The 17,433-nt window shown below is 35.0% G+C and overlaps 1 protein-coding gene across 1 annotated transcript; it reads right to left on the bottom strand.

Annotated features, from left to right (window-relative positions):
- Positions 1-327: 327 nt before the first annotated feature.
- tbcela (tubulin folding cofactor E-like a) lies at positions 328-16,451 on the bottom strand. Its single transcript, XM_073817582.1, has 9 exons — positions 16,306-16,451; positions 14,754-14,939; positions 13,148-13,326; positions 12,882-13,021; positions 11,699-11,880; positions 8,629-8,885; positions 7,506-7,632; positions 7,111-7,227; positions 328-4,398 (listed from the first exon to the last, which is right to left on the bottom strand). The coding sequence occupies exons 3-9, from the start codon at positions 13,308-13,310 to the stop codon at positions 4,080-4,082; spliced, it is 1,305 nt and encodes a 434-aa protein (XP_073673683.1). The 5' UTR covers positions 13,311-13,326; positions 14,754-14,939; positions 16,306-16,451; the 3' UTR covers positions 328-4,079.
- Between the last annotated feature and the right edge of the window lie 982 nt (positions 16,452-17,433).

Below are 17,433 nucleotides of genomic sequence, written 5' to 3'. Positions count from 1 at the left end.
CTTTTATTTTCTCTTGTGGACTAAACGTCTTTTATGTGACATGTCTTATTCTGGTCAGTACTAAATGAATTTTGTATGATCTCTCTTATTTTGGTAAAATAATTAACATTTTGCAGATTCTGCAAGGTGTATGTAAACTTTTGACTTCAACTGTAAATTCTTAAAAAAAAACAAAAAAAAAAACATAAAAAACATTTCAACAGCACTGTACATTTTCTTAAAAGTAATGATGAGCCCATTATAAAATTAAAATGAGAACTGAGAATAAATGCTAATTAATGTTAATAAATAATCCTATATAAATAATAATTTACTGACACCATAGCATGACAGTCGGTAAAAGTTTATTTTTCCTTAGCCTTTGACCCAGTCCATTCAACTTTCAAACATCGATACATTAGTGTGCACATATGCTGGCAAATCAATGGTATAAAACAGTCAAATCAGATTTCAAAACTGTAACACGTTAATGGTGTGACTGTGTGCAACTCAGCTTGGAGTATGTAAGTGTTCATTACAATAACAGGCCTAATGCATCCATTAGATAAATGACCCTTCGACACTCAACAGCCTTTTTACACACACTTTACAAATCAACTTTAACCAAAGATTAAGAACAGCAAATGTACAACAGACAATGCAAACTGAGAAACAATACAACACATAATATCCTGGATATCTACAGTAGATATAAAAACAATAGTGTACTGTGAGTCACACTGATTGAAACGTGTCTCCTAAATGGCAATTTAAAGTAATTTCAGTCAATTTCACTTGCTAAACATTATCTTCAGTGGTAAAGGAGTAAATTCAAAAAAAAATTTAAACAATCTTCATACTTCATATGCACCAGTCTCAGTTTAAGTGGCATTACCTTCAAGGTCGTAACGTCAAAATATTAATAATGCATATATATAGAAAAAACATAAAATAATTATGCAAAGTGAACCCCTAATATCAATAGCATGTCCTGTGTGGGCACAGAACATCAAATATTGATACTCTAAAAGGGAATTCTCTGGAGAAAAAACAGTGCTTCATTTTGCTTTAATGTTTGATAGGGGTTGGAGATAAAGGCATAAAGAGTGTTAAAGGCATAGCAGATGCTACCTTGTTATATAATTGTCATCGTCTTACTTTCCCCAACCAAACAACAACCTTAAATAACTTCTACAACTATTGGAGCTGATTTAAACATTTTACATTCAATTTAAGTTATACACATAGAACTCATTAAATCTCTTGACTATCTACTCATTTCACTTTTTGGTTATAAAATGATCGATTTAAAATTCTGAATTACAACCTAAATCAAACAGCATTTAAATCACCTGAAATGTTTAATGAGAAATGCTTCTAGCTTTCAATATTCTCGCATATCTTTTCATACACTTTTATATATCAGTACATAAGAGAAAAGCTAATCTACTACTAACCAAAGCATTTGTGAGTTATGCCGAAAGGATCTCAGTGCTTTTCCATTCAGTCCATCTTTCAAGTCATGCTATCATGTTATATATGAAATAATAAAAAAAAAATGCAACAAATGTTTCCACCAGTTTCAGTAAGTAAACAAGGGGGTTTTGTTGAATCAAGTATGCCAAGCAAATGAGGTTCATGCACTGATTTGATCAATGTACCAGGTATAAATAAATAAAATAATTAGCTGGTTTTATCCTCTAACTCCTGTTTTGAATAAACTTGCCGCTTTCTGCACTTATTTTAGTTAAGCTGCAGTGTCTTTAAAAGCGTAGACCACACAGAAATAAAAACGTAATTTACTTACCCTCATGTCATTCCAAATCAGTATGTTTTTCTTTCTTCTGCGGAATACAAAAGATAATATGAAGTATGTTGGTAACCAAACTATTACCACTGACTTCCATTTTGGTATGGAAAAAGATATTCTCAAACTATTTTCTTTTATACTCCATAGAATAAATTAAGATACAGGTTTAGATTAACATGAGTGGTAAATAAAAGAACACATCTGTAATGTACTGTAGCATTACATCACATGCTCACCAATGGATCCTCTGTAGTGAATGGGTGCCATCAGAATGAGAGCTGACATCACAATAATCTATAAGTAATCCATATGCCTCAAGTCTATCCCCTGTTGTCCTCTCACATCAAAATCCATGGACATATTGGTTTAGAACTGTTTTAGACTGTTTTCACTTGTAAATTGTGCTTGAAAAAGTAATCTTGTCTAAATCAGGAGAGACATATACATACATGACAGATTTTTTTTTTCCACCAGAAAAAAGCTATTTAATCTTAATGATATAACACTTAGACTGGACTCGTGTGGATTACTTGTGGATTATTGTGATTTTTTTTAACAGCTGTTAGGACGCTCATTCTGACGGCACCCATTCACTGCAGAGGATCCATTGGTGAGCAAGTGATTTAATGCTAAATGTCTGCAAATCTGTTCTGATGAAGAAACAAATTCATCCACATTTTGGATGGCCTGAGGGTGAGTAAGTTTTTAGCAAATTCTCAATTTTTGGGTGAACTATTCCCTTAATTTAACAAAAATGAAAAATTGTATTTCCTTGGTATATTATACTGGCTGGATGCAGTCATACAATATGATTGGTTTGCTACTAATTTGTTTTGTTTTTAACAAATAACACCAATCAGTAAATCAATAATAAATACTGTGAATAATCATCAACATCATAATCTTTGGCGGATTATGTTTTGTCACTTAACAGATCTCATTATTCTGAGAGTAAAATATCCAAATCAACACACTCCATAATATGGATACAAGTGAAATGAGGATAAGCACTTTTTCCAGCATATGCTTTGTATTGGAGGTACACCACCAGTCAAAAGTTTTTGAACAGTAAGATTTTTCATGTTTTTAAAGAAGTCTCTTTTGCTCAACAAGCCTGCATTTGATCTAAAATATAGCCAAAACAGTAACATTTTGAAATATTTTTTTTACTATTTAAAATAACTGGTTTAGATTGGAATATATTTTAAAATGCAATTTACTCCCGTGATTTCAATTCTGAATTTCACTTCTATATCCCTCTTCCCCCATATTATTTAGCTGACTGAAAACATAACTGTTTTCTAACTATGACAGTTATAATCTCAGGTACTGATTATGTGCTTTATTCAATGTTGCATCTAAGTGAGTTTGAATATCATTTCGCGTGAAATTTCTAGCCATACTGAAAGCAACAACAGATAGTTTATCTCAGATCTTGAAAATAAATGTAAGCAAACATATGTTAAAACTGCGAACCAACAAGTGTTTTCCATGACAATTTTCAGGTGTGGTGAGCAGAAGAGAATTCTTTAACAAACATTACAAATCTCAGTGTTCAAAAACTTTTGACTGGTAGCGTACAAGTTTGAGCGCCCGCTTCTAAAGCAGCAGAGAAAATACTAATAGAAATATTAAAAAGGACTAAAACAAACAAACAACAACAAAAAAATAATAATAGCACATGCATGCGTCTCCGCAATTACCTTCTGTATTCTTCAATCGGATTATAAAAATGAACTGGACTTGTAAAAACATTTGTGAATAAGATGTTTTGCAAACCTTTCCTCATGTGAATCTAGCACTGCCCATTCAATATATAAGGCCTGAGAGTCTTTTGCATGTAATTAATGGCTGACAGCATATGACACATCAGCAGGCAATGGATATCTGTGATTTCTTCTTTAAGACATCAGTGCAGTGCAACATTTTCTTTCAGCTATGGGTGATTGTATTAAAATCTGTAAAAAGCACATCCTAGGCTGCCAGAGTCCTCCGCTGTGCTTAATTCTTGAAGAAACTGGCGTTTGAAAATACAGGGGTGCACGTGAAGTCTGAGGACAAAAAGAAAACCTTTAATAACAGCAACAAAACCATAGGTGCACACGAGTCGTGGTGTTTCTTATGACCGTGTAGTGACATGACACGTTATGTGCCGAACTGAAGCCCCAGCAAATCCTAGAAGTTTTTCCCTGAATGACAGTCCCATTAACTCTGTGGAGCTTAGATGGCGCTAGTTCAAAGTGGATTTGGTTATTTAAATATAGCTTTTTGTGATCCTGGAGAAAGACGGTTATTTTGTTTTGGGAACTACCAGGATCTCATCCCCGTCTTGAATACTGTAAGAGTGCAAGGCCCGTGCATTGTATTTCAACTCATCAGGGCCAAAGGCAGTACCCTTGTCAATGTAGTAAATGCGCATGTTGCTGGTGGGGAGCTGCACTACTGTCCTCAGCTGCTTCTTCAGCTCTGCGACGGTCTGGTCCAATCGGATGTTCACTTGCTCCACTTTGTCTTCACAGCGCACCTCTACCTTGGCGTGGCAACGTGGTCTCAGATCAATCTCAGCCAGAGGAGCCAGTTTCCCATATTTGGTCACCAAGCAGTGGTATCTCCAAAGCAAAATGCAAATACTTAAACCATATTCAGCCCTCCACTACATAGTCAAAACAAAAATTCTACTTAAAGAGAATTAAAAATACTAAAAAGCAAACATTTTTATCTACACTGAAAAAAAAACTGGCTTTGAAATAATTTTCACTCAGAATTTGCTAGTGAATTTTACAAAGAAATGGCAAGTAGAACATCTCAGTCAGAGGAGCCAGTTTGTGAAATTTATAAGACTGAAGTAGTATTTACTTGTAAACCATAGCCCAATAAAATTTGTCTCATTCACAGTTTAAATCTAGCATATATTTATTTTTTAATAAGAAATACAGTGCCTCCACTAATATTGGCACCCTTGGTAAATATGAGCAAAGGTGGATATAAAAAATAAATAAATCTGCATGATCAATCGTTTTGATCTTTCATTCAAAAAATTCACAAAATTCTAACCTGTCATTGAAGTAAAACAATAGAACCTAGGGGTGAAATCTCATTATGAAATAATTGTTTTTCTCTGGTTCACGTTGGCCACTATTATTGGCACCCAATTATTGCAAGATCCTTTTCCCAAGATAACAGTTCTGAGTTTTCTCCAACAATGTCTAATGAGTTTGGAGAACACCTGACGAGATCAGAGATAATTTCTTCATACAGAATCTCTGTAGATTCTCCAAAATCTCTCTCTTTCCAGCTTCATGTTGGTGCTTCTTCTCTTCAGTTTCTACACAGGGTTCAGGTCAGGGAACTGGGATGGCAATGGTAGAAGCTTCATTCTCTACTCAGTGACCCAATTTTGTGTTGATTTTGATGCTAGTTTTGGATCATCATCCTGCTGGAAGATGAGATCCATGGCCCATTATAAGATTCCCAAAAGGCTAATTTTTAGTTTCATCTGACCATAGAGGCCAGTCTTGTTTGAAGTTCCAATCATGTCTGACAAGTGAATATGCTGGAGTTTGTTTTTTGATGAGCCAGGAGGTTTTTTCTTGAAACCCTCTTAAATAACATGTGGTGATGTAGGGGCTGTTTGATCATTTTATTTTAGGCTTTCTGACCCCAAGACTCAACAATTCTCTGCAATCCTCCAGCTATGATCCTTGGAGAGTCTTTGGCCACTCAAACTCTTCTCCTTATTGTGCATTAGGATGATATTATAGACACACATCCTCTTCTAGGCAGATTTGTAACATCTTTAGTTGATTGGAACTTCTTAATTTTTGCCCTGATGGTGGGAATGGGGATTTTCAATGCTTTAGCCCTTTTCTTACAAGCTCAACAAACTTGTTCTGCACATCAGAACTACATTCTTTGGTTTTACTACTTGTGATGGATGATTAAGGAAATTTGGCCTTTGTGTTCCTCATTTTTATAATCCTGTGGAACAGAAAGTCATGGCCAGACAATTTTATAATCCTAGCCACCCTGGTGTGCTAAAAAAAATAATATTAATGGGAATATCCTTCAGAGATATTTTACTTAGACAAATTTCTAGGGGTGCCAATAATTGTGGCCAATGTGAACTAGAGAAAAACATTTATTTCATAATGAGCTTTCCCCCTCAGTTTCCATCGCTTTACTTAAAGGAAAGGTTAGAATTTTGTGATTTTTTTGAATAAAAGATCTAAAGGATAAACAATGCAGATTTATTTTCATAGTCACCTTTGCTCTTATTTACCAATGGTGCCAATAATAGTGGAGGACACTGTATTATATTATATTATAATTATTTAATAAACAATACATTTTATATAATAATACATTTTTCCGATTATAATACATATAATAAATATTAGTTAAGTCTACATAAAAGTTTATACAAAATCATACAGCATGTGGATTATATCTCGTAAAACAAACTCACATGCATTAAATAAAGCAAAACCCTTATACATACAGTCAAACCAAAAATTGTTCAAACATCAGATATAACTTTATATATTTATTTTACTAGCGAGGATAGCAAAATAAACTAAACTGTGACATATTATACCCCAAAAAATTATACTACAGTGAAAATTTGTTTTTTGACCAGACCATGTTTTGGACCTTTTTAAACCACAGACTGAACTAAATTAAGCATTGCTTGGTAATTGGTCAACAAAGTATTGATAGTTGTGTAAATATTGTCATACTAACAGTTGGCTGAATTTTTGGTTGATTGTAATCCATTATATACCGTTCTATAAAAATAATCTGACATTATCAGGATGAATTTGTTCTGACACAGTTTAACTGTTAGTTCTTGTCATGTTTTATTACCATTTTCTAAACTATAGCGAATAAACTGTGATAATGTGAGAAATGTTGAAGGTGTCTGCATAAATTTTGGTTTGACTGTATATATTATGTTGAATGAGTTCAAAAACAGCTGGACAGATGCAGGCAAAACTTTTGGTGACACCCAAAGGCACCTGTCCTTATGTATACACAGGCCAACAGATTAAAAAACAGCTGCCTGATACCGTGTTTACATCAGATGTGACCATTGCTGTGTTGTCCTGCCACTAGCAGTAGTGCAAGCGCTTCAAGTATGTCAGAAACAGAATATGGAACCAGTTTACTGTTGGGGATTTATTATAGATATATTATAGAATGATTGATTGTAAGTTATATTGTTTTTAGTTGTTTTGCATTGCTCACATCTAGTGTAGACAAAGTGTCCAAAAATTATCCATTAACGTTTTAAATGGTCTACAGTGTTCATGCATAGAAGATACCTGTGAGGCAGCTCTTCCTCTGAATGATCCAAGTGATAACGGATAAAGAATCTCTCAGCATCTTCTCTCTCGCCATCCGTCACGACACTCCCATTCAGGCTGTTTACTGATGGCAGTCTGCAGGGGGGAGCAATGAGATCATCTTATCAACATTAATATCAGTTAATAATGTGGTTAAAGTAAATTAAAGTTTCGGTCATTATTTACTTGGGTCATCATGTCATACCAAACCTGCGTGGCTTTCTTTCCTTTGTGAAATATCATCTAAAAAAAGATATTTGTCTGTGGGAGTCATTGGTCACCAAAACTGTTTGGTTACCAACATTTGGAATGACATAAGGGTGAGTAAATGATGACTGATGAATTTTCATCTCTGTAAGATACATTGGACTTACTGGGCTATCATTAGACTGCGACGCTCCGCGCTTGTGTAAGTCTGCAGTAGAGGAATGCCTTGTAACCTCACTTCTTCCAGTTTGGGAAGACAGTTTAGCTTCTCAATGTCCTCCCATCGATTAAGTCCTGAATCACACAAAATGATAAGAAAAATGATTACCAAAATACTGTACAAAAATAGTAATAATTAGAGATTCACTGCTGTTCAAAAGTTTGGAATCAGCAAGACTTGTGATGTTTTTAAAGAAGTCTCTTATGATCATCAAGGCTGCATTTATTTGATCAAAAATACAGAAAACAATTGTAATATTGTGAAATGTTATTACATTATAAAATTATGGTTTCTATTTAAATATACTTTATTATAATTTATTTCTGTGATGCAAAGCAGAATTTTCATCTGCCATTATATGATCATTCAGAAATCATTCTAATATATTGATTTATTATTAGAATTATCTTTGTTGGCAACAGTTGTGCTGCCAAATATTTTTTAGAAGCTGTGATTCTTTTTTCAGGATTCTTTCATAAATAAAAAGTAAAAAAAAAAAAAAAGCATTTGTTTAAAATAATAAATCGTTGCTATCACTTTGTATCAATTTAACACATCATTTAGTGAATAAAAGTATAAATTTCTTTCAAAATAAGAAGAAATAAAAATTTACTGACCCCAAACTTTAGAGCAGTAGTGTATATTGTTAGATAAAATCTATATTTTAAATAAATGCTGTTCTTTTTATTTTATTTTACTTTTTATTCAAAGAAACCTGAAAAAAAGGTTCCAAAAATATTAAGCAGCACAACTGTTTCCAGCAAAGATAATAAACCAGCATATTAGAATGATTTCTGAAGGATCATGTGACACTGAAGACTGAAGTGATGATATTGAAAATTCAGCTTTTCATCACAAGAATAATTTAGATTTTAATGCATATTAAAACAGAAAAACATTATTTTACATTGTAATATTAATTCACAATACTAGGTTTTTTTTGTATTTTTGATCAAATAAACACAGCCTTGATGAGCATTTGAATCTTCTTTAAAAAACATTAAAAATCTTACTGATCTGAATATGATTTTACTGGTATGATTATTTAGACTGTTTCACAGCAACGATACCTGCGTTGTGCAGATTGATGCTTCGAAGGTTAGGGAAGAGCCGCTGAAGGATTTCTCCCGAGTCTTGAATAGAGTTAAGGTTGTTGTTGGCCATGATCAGAGTGTCCAGTGCAGGGAACATGGAGCCGAATTTTCGTACTTCACTCCACTCCTGGAGACTGTTATCTGTGATGTGGAGCAGACGCAGTGTGGGGCAGGGCATGGTGGCCGGTGTCACAGTGGTGTACTCATTAAGGCACAGGAACAGCTCCTCTAGTCTGGACAAAACAGATCAATATTAGTGGAGAGCTGTCATACCAGAGACACCTTCATAAAATCTGATGATTCAATTTTAAGCATGAAAAGACCTGTTCACTGGCCATAATTTTACCGAAAAGCCATGCGTGAATTCTCTCAATCATAATTTGTGCTTCAATAAAGTAATTAAAGCTGCAAGCAGCGATGAACGGGCCCTCGCCATCTGCGCAGTGGCCATCCCGATAGCATCAGGAAAACGGTGCCCAGTTGGCACATGCATTCACAGCAACCCTCTGCCAGTTTGGATTTAAAGTTTACAGCGTTGAAAGGGTTACAGTTTAAAGTCAACACACAGACACATACACACAATATATAAAATTTTGCCATCCAGTTTCATTTGTTAACATTAACTATATTAGCTAACATGAACAAAAGTTAAATAGCATATATTAATGTTAATTAATATTAAGCTAAAAAAGTATTCATATATTATTAAAATGTAAATTTGTATCTTTTAACATTAGTTTATGTACTATGAATTAACATGAACATGAACACACAGTTCATGAACACACAGTTAATGTGGGTATACAGCAATACACAATAAAGTGCTATATAAACGCTCCATTCTTTCAAAATATCTTTAAAAAACAAGTTGAGTATTGTAATGGGGCAATATAAATATAACTCATTTTAAAATGGTATAATTTTCAGATGTTTTGAACAAATAACAGCAAAGTTTGTATTGTTGTCAAAGTTTGTCTTGAAATTGTTAATTATAATTTTATATTCAATAAATAACACTATGAAAATAACTGTCTAACAATGAAGATAAATCGCTCATGCTATTTATTAATTATTAAAAGTTGTATTTTTTGCTATGTGACTGCATAGGACAAGTTCATGGTACAGTTCAGTAAAAAAAAAACTGCAAAAAACAAATAATGAAAGAGTTAGTGACCCTTTATATTTTCTCAAAGATCAGACATATATTTATGTAGATTACACTACATCAATGTGCATTTCTTCCTCAAAGGTGGTCTTTTGCTAAACAGCATTATTCACTGGTCTCTCTCACTCTCACCCCTCCCCCCTACACTCACTCTACACTCAACACACACACATACCACAGTCAGGCAGAGTGAGAGCAGATTTCTGATTTCTTTTTTAATTTTCTTTAATTCATAGAAGCTTGTATACTTATGAGATTAACATAATTTGCTCAGAATGACTAGTTCTCTGTGTGAAAAAAGTTTTAAAGAGTTTGGATGCTGCACTTTAATGATATAAAAAAATTACGGTTATCTTTTTTACTATCACTTTAAAAAATCACCACGTCAACACCGTTCAAGATATCTCAAATCCGCTCGCAATTTAGCATCTTCAGAATCTTCTCTTCATGTTGAAAAAAATGGTGTGAACAGCATGTTGCTCTTATGAGGAGTATGAATTTGTTTACAGCCTGATTTTTCAAAAAATCCACATTCAAATCAAAATAGCCTGCTTCTTGTTGATCGTAGCTAATGAGTTTAATTTAGAAAGTTGTCCAGATTGATTAAAACAATATATGTACAGAGTTTGGTGACTGTAGGAAAAACTAACCCCCCATCTTTTGTCAAAAGATGGCGCTATAGAGTGCCTGCTCCACGCCCATTTATGACCTTTTGCCAGTGTCTAACTATCATTAATATTGATGTGTGTGTTGAGTTTCATGAAATTCTAAGCATGTTATCTGCCTCGAAAAGACAGGAACCTAATTTTAAAGTTTGACACGTTGCCATGGCAACAGCATTTGATTTATCATTGACCCCTTTAGATATTCTCATCGGCCGTGTTTTTACATTATTTTGATGAAGTTTGAAGAAAATCGAGTAAAATTAAGAGGCTGATTTCAAAGCATTTTAAAAATGACACACTTCCTGCTGCCAGTTGGTGGTGCTATAACTTTGACTCATAATAGTCACGTTTATGTAATCGGCATCATACAACGAACAAACTGGTGAAGTTTTATCAGAATCAGGCAATGTGTGCAACAGTTATTAGACACTTCCTGTTTCTCATTTCTCGCCATAAATTTGTCGCCTTGCCACGGCCAAACCGTTCGAGATATCAAAAATCCCCTGGCAATTTTGCATCCCCAATGTCTTGAGATCATGCTGACCAAGTTTGGTGACAATCCTATGGAAATCCTGGGAGGAGTATATCAAATTCCAGAGCATGTGCTTTTTACACTGCCCTAAATATTTCACTTCCTGTTGGGTGGAGCCTATGACATAGAGTACAAAAGTTGTTTGGCTCAGTGAGATCTATATGTGTACCTAGTTTCATATGAATACGTGCAAGTATGTGTGCGCAGTACATCAAGTGACTGTGTTCCAGGGGGCGCTGTAGAGGCCCTGAACCACGCCCGGGTCCCAGCCTCTGTGGCGTCCGGACGACGGCAGATTCCAACGTGTGTGCAAAGTTTTTGAGTATGTTAAGGCCCCCATAAGTGCCCGGAAGGTTGAAAAAAAAAATCCTTAGAAGAACAACAGGGCCTTCGCCCTTTTGGGCTTGGGCCCTAATAAGAATCCTTAGAAGAACAATAGGGCCTTCGCCCTTTTGGGCTCGGGCCCTAATAAGGTAAAGTGGATGATCTCATGAAAATAAACAGTATCATGATGGTACAATAAAAAAAATTATATATTGATATAAAATCAATACTATAATGTCTGAAACATCTGGCCTGAGCAATCAATACCACACATGTATACCACCAGTAACTGTTATACATAATATCAGCCAATATTTCTTCAAAACTACAATAACATCTAGATTTTAAAGTGCGACTCACTCAGGCATCTCTTGTGTGAATGTGTGCACTGTATGCCAGGACACCTGGGTATTGTTAAGAACTAGGCGGCGGATGCAAGAGAAGGCTTTTGCGCAGTCCGACTCCAAGACTGCATCATTCAGCGGATTAGAGCTGAGGTTCAGGAACTCCAGGTTCGGGATGTTAGAAACAATCTTGGTGATCTAGAACAGATTAAAGGTTTTAAATGACATTTTTAATAAATACTCAGTGGTGGCCAAAATTATTAGAACACTAGTACTTTCACCAGCTAAAATGGTTTTAAATCAGTTATTTCTATCTTTTGCTTTAGTGTGTCAGTAGGAAATATCAGTTTACATTTCCAAACATTAATTTTGCCATTAATTGTAATAATCCAGTGAGATTTTTGTTTGCATAAGGAGTCTGACAACAGCCAGTGCTCCACACAGAGATCTGAACTCATCATCATCCAGTCTGTCTGGAATGACATGAAGAAACAGAACAAACTGAGACAGACTAAATCCAGAAGAACTGTGACAACGTCTCCTAGATGCTTCAAGAAACCTACCTGCTAAGCTACAGTACTGTTAAAAGTTTTAGGCACTTTAAAATGCTGTAAAATGAGGATGCTGTCAAAAATAATGTCATAAATATATTTTCTTTATCAATTAACTTTTATCAACTAAATTAAATCAACATTTGGTGAGCCTATCCTTTGCATTTAAACCAGCTTTTGCCCTAGGTGCACTTGGGCATAGCTTTGCAGGTAGGTCTCTTGAAGCATCTTCTGTAACATTAGAAATGTCATTACTGTCACTTTTAATCAATTTAATGTGTCCTTGTGAATGAAAATAAATAATTTAGTCTTAACAATCTTACTGACCCCAAAACATTGAAAACACCATATTTACAATTCATAAAATCAGTCCATTTTAATCAGTTTCTCACACAAAGCTATACAGCACATGAGTCACAAGGACTATTTTTGTTGTGTTTTTTTCCCCCGTACTTTTATTTGGAGCTTAACAGCCTCTTTTACAACATAAGGTTGCTTAGCGATTCTTTAAAAATGTCTCTTTACTGGTTCCAGAAAAACTATAACAGCATATGAATTTAAAACAAAATGAGGGTGAAAGTGGTATATTAGTATATGTATGTATATGTAGTAGAAAAAACCCTAAGATCCTCAGACAATCTAACTCACCTCATGCCAGTCTTGGAGCTTGTTGTGGGACAGATCAAGTTCGATTACATGAGCACAGAAGGCAGCGATTTCTCCCTTTTCTCCTGCATGACTGATTCCACAGCCATTCAAAACCAGAATACTGGGCAGGTTCAAACGTTCTAAAAGCAGAATGACCACATAACTAATGAACTATGAAACACAGCAACAGGATACTGAAAGCAAACACTAAAATCACCAAGTAACCTTTCTTGATTTTTTTTTTTTTACATTAACCCAAGCCTCACCTTTCATAGGCGATCCCTGTTGTCCAGAAGGCACAACTGGCACAACCACCCCCAAGCCTGGACCCCGACGGCAAGGGAAGTTTTCCGGGCTGTACTTTTCACTGATCGCCTGCATAAAGCTGCGGCCTTCTGTCTCAGAAGCTTCCATTGCACTGGCCCACATCACACACCTTATACAACTGTAGACACACAGTTACCAAAAAAAGGTTTCAATATTAAATAGTTGCTAGTTTAATGTGCAGAGATAACCAAGCCATTCGTAGGCTAATTTCCCAAAATTTCCAAATGGCATTTGATGATGAGTTCTATGTGTCGACTTCTGGCTCAGTCAATGGCGTGAGTTTGAGGTGGGACTGCCTGTTTGTTTGATCCTGAACTAGCCTTGCTTTCCCATGCAATGGTCAAATTACCTGATATTTGAAGAGGATTACTGACCTTGAAATTTGCTCTATAAATCACTTCCTCATTGTACCACATGACTTTTAGTCTTCTATTAATCTTACATAATACTGGTTTGGTGTGAAATTACATGCTTGATTGGTCAGCAGCTGTTTTATTCATGATAAAGCAAGACTGCTTCACCCAATGGTTCTGTGTATCACCCTATAGCCCATATATACAATTGAAGTCAAAAGTTTACATACACCTTGCAGAATCTGCAAAATGTTAATTAATTTACCAAAATTAGAGGGATCATACAAAATGCAAGTTACTATTTATTTAGTACTGACCTAAATAAGATATTTCTCATAAAAGATGTTTACATATAGTTCACAAGAGAAAATAATAGCTCAATTTATGAAAATGACCCCTTCAAAAGTTAACATATGCTTGATTCTTAATGTGTTGTTAGCTGATCCACAGCTGTTTTTTGTTTTTTTTTTTGTTTAGTGAGAGTTGTTCATGAGTGCCTTGTTTGTCCTGAACAGTTAAACTGCCTGCTGTTCTTCAGAAAAATCCTTCAGGTCCCACAGTTTTTATTTTTTTCTAGCATTTTTGTATATTTGAACCCTTTCCAACAATGACTGTATGATTATGTGATCCACTTTTTTACACTGAGGACAACTGAGGGATTCATATGTAACTACAGAAGGTTCTAACACTCACTAATGCTTCAGAAAGAAACATGATGCATTAAGAACAGAGTAAATTGAACATATTTTGTCTTCTGGGAAACATGTAAGTATCTTCTGTAGCTTCTGAAGGGCACTACTAAATGAAAAAATACAAGCAATATAAGGAAAATGTACACATCTTCATTTTGTTAAAAAGTTTACACCCCCAGCTCTTAATGCATTATGTTTCCTTCTGGAGCGTCAGTGAGTGATTGAAATGCAACATATGTCTATATACACATACACTACAAGTATTTATAATATATATTAATTCAAAGTGCCTGACCCATGTGTCAGACAACCTCAAGCAGTTCAGTTGAACATATAGTGAGAAGCTGCAGCCCTCTGGGCTAAAAGTTCCATTTTTAAACAGAACTGGCCTAGATTTAACCATCTGCTGACTAAATAAGTCATCAAAATAAGTGCCTCCACTAATGAATAAGCATGTTGAATATGTGTTGATGAGAAGCATGAGTTTTAAAGGCTCTCACCTGCTGTGCGATTTGTCCTCACAGGTCCACAGTCCACAGTCACAGCTGTGCCATAAAATAACGTTTACTTAAATTTACTACAAAAGTTATTTGTCCTTTAAGTTTCCGGGCTCAAATGCACAAATGTAGCTGCAAACCAGCAAACTTCTCAGCGTCCTCACAGTAGTCTTCAGAGATAACAGCACTCTGCAGAAAGAAGACACCAGGTCAGCAAGAACTCCAAGAAGGACAGACAACCAATTCACCTTCAGTTGTAACTACACTAATCTGCCTCAACAAAACCAACACACTCAATATGCATATGAAACACCAAAGCAGGTTTACAGGCTCTTAAGAAACAAACACCATGTAAACATTCTTTAAACAGCTGTGCATATAAAGAACAATAGTAAAAGAACAATAGCTGACTTGTTAAACAAAAAGTTGCCAAGACAATACACTGCCTGAAGCAGTTTCATTAAAGGCTAGTGTTTGGAGTATCAACTTACAAGAACAAGTGATGTCTTCACATTTTACAGCATGTTGCACATTTGTGACCCTGGATAAGTTGCAAGGGTATATTTGTAGCAATAGCCAAAAATACATTGTATGAGTCAAAATGATCGATTTAAGTAAAAGATCATGTTCTATGAAGATATTTTGTAAAATGTCTACTGTAAATATATCAAAACTTAATTTTTGTTTAGTAATATGCATTGCCAAGATTTAATTTGGACAACTTTAAAGGTGATTTTCTCAATATTTAGATTTCTTTTTGCAAACTCAGATTCCAGATTTTCAAATAGTTGTATCTCTGCCAAATATTGTCCCATCCTAACAAACCTTGTATCAATGAAAAGCTATGGTTTTGTGGTCCAGGGTCACATTTAATACAGATTAAGAAATACCTATTAAGTAAAAAGTATGTACAAATAGTACCTGTAGAGCAACAACAGTACAATTATGGCTTAAGTTAAAGAGTAAAATCTATGAAAAATTACTTTTTATAGATCACATGATTAGGTATTTAATTATCCCGGCTACTGCAATAAATTAGTTGATATTTTGCAATTCACAGAATATCTGCCTACATTTTACTATATGCTTAGCGAAATAACTTTCAAAGGGACAATTCTTATATATATATATATATATATATATATATATATATTTCACTCCAAATCTTCCCAACACTGTCCACAACCACATACTGTACATGAGTCTATCTATCATTCGTACATTCTCAGACGAGGAACCATTTACAAACCATCACATGACAAGAATGCTAAACTGATAAAGGTGTTGTGACCTTCGTTTGAGATCTTATAATATAACAAGCCATTAATAATAAACACTGGTGCTAAATCAATGTCATTAATTTCTCTTGAGCTACTGCACAACGATACATACATTAAAGCTGACAGCACCAGTCACCAAAACAGACTACTAAACCTTAAATGAAACGGAACGAGAATGTACCATTATGTGTCAACACCTGAGAAATATCATAATTAAGCTAAAATGAAGCTAGCTAGAGGCGAAAACATCCCTCCATCATCATAAAGTATCTTACATTGAATGAGCAGCTCCTCCAGGAGACGCGAGACAGGACGCTGTGATTCAAACCAACTCCTAACCGTCAGTTTATCCACGTCATGGCATTTGAGGTCTCGCACTTTGATCGCCAAACTGTTCCGCGCAGCTCTTGTTATTGTTGATAAATCAGTCACGCTGACCCTACTGTCACGGAAGTGGCGTCACTCCAGCTGGGCGCTCTTGATTGGCCCGTTCAGTTTGAGCGCCCCCGATGGCGGAGAGAAAAACAACAGGCATAACGTTTTTTGGGGGGATTTAAGATCCTCGCGATACGCATGTGTTGTTGTATAATATTTACAGAGTGAATTGACAATGCAAATAAGATGGTCAGAAGAGGTGAGTCAGTGCATGCGGTCACTCGTGAATCATAGGGAGAGTGAGGAGTTTGTTTACCATCTCTAATCATGGCAGAACACTAGCTAGGGACTGAAATATCTTTGGTTACAGACCAAATATCACAGTGGTGATTCAAAAGTCTTTCAAATAGCCTAATGCCTCCCTCTAGTGGCGGGAAAACCTCTCACAGTAGAGGCATTGCTTCTGGCAACTTCGAGGAAAGCAGTTGCAGATGGGTCAGTGTTATTAATGCTCGTTATCGTTTTCGGTAATTGAAATAAATCTACAATAAAATTAAATATACATGTTAAGTGAAACAAACAAACAATAAAATGTAAACAATACGTGATGAAATTATTAATACTTTAATTAAATTGTAAATAAAAAATAAAAATATGTATGGGCAAATTTATCTCAAACTTTTTATAGATTACTTTACTCTATCATGACCTTATTACTAGCAATATTATGAGGCTATGTACAGTTGAGGTCAAAAATGTACATACACCTTGCAGAATCTACCAAAATAAGAGGGATTCTACAAAATGTGTTATTTTTTGTTTAGTACTGACCTGAATAAGATATTTCACAAAAAAGATGTTTACATTTAGTCCACAAGAGAAAATAATAGTTGAATTTATAAAAATGACCCCGTTCAAAAGTTTACATACACTTGATTCTTAATACTGTGTTGTTACCTGAATGATCGACATGCCCACTGTTCTTCAGAAAATCCTTCAGGTCCCTTTGGTTTTTCAGCATTTTTGTG

The sequence above is a fragment of the Garra rufa genome, chromosome 14 (assembly GCF_049309525.1).
Source record: "Garra rufa chromosome 14, GarRuf1.0, whole genome shotgun sequence".
Taxonomy (NCBI): Eukaryota; Metazoa; Chordata; class Actinopteri; order Cypriniformes; family Cyprinidae; genus Garra; species Garra rufa.
Note: the sequence above shows the minus strand (reverse complement) of the source record. Positions and strands in the feature narration are given on the sequence as shown.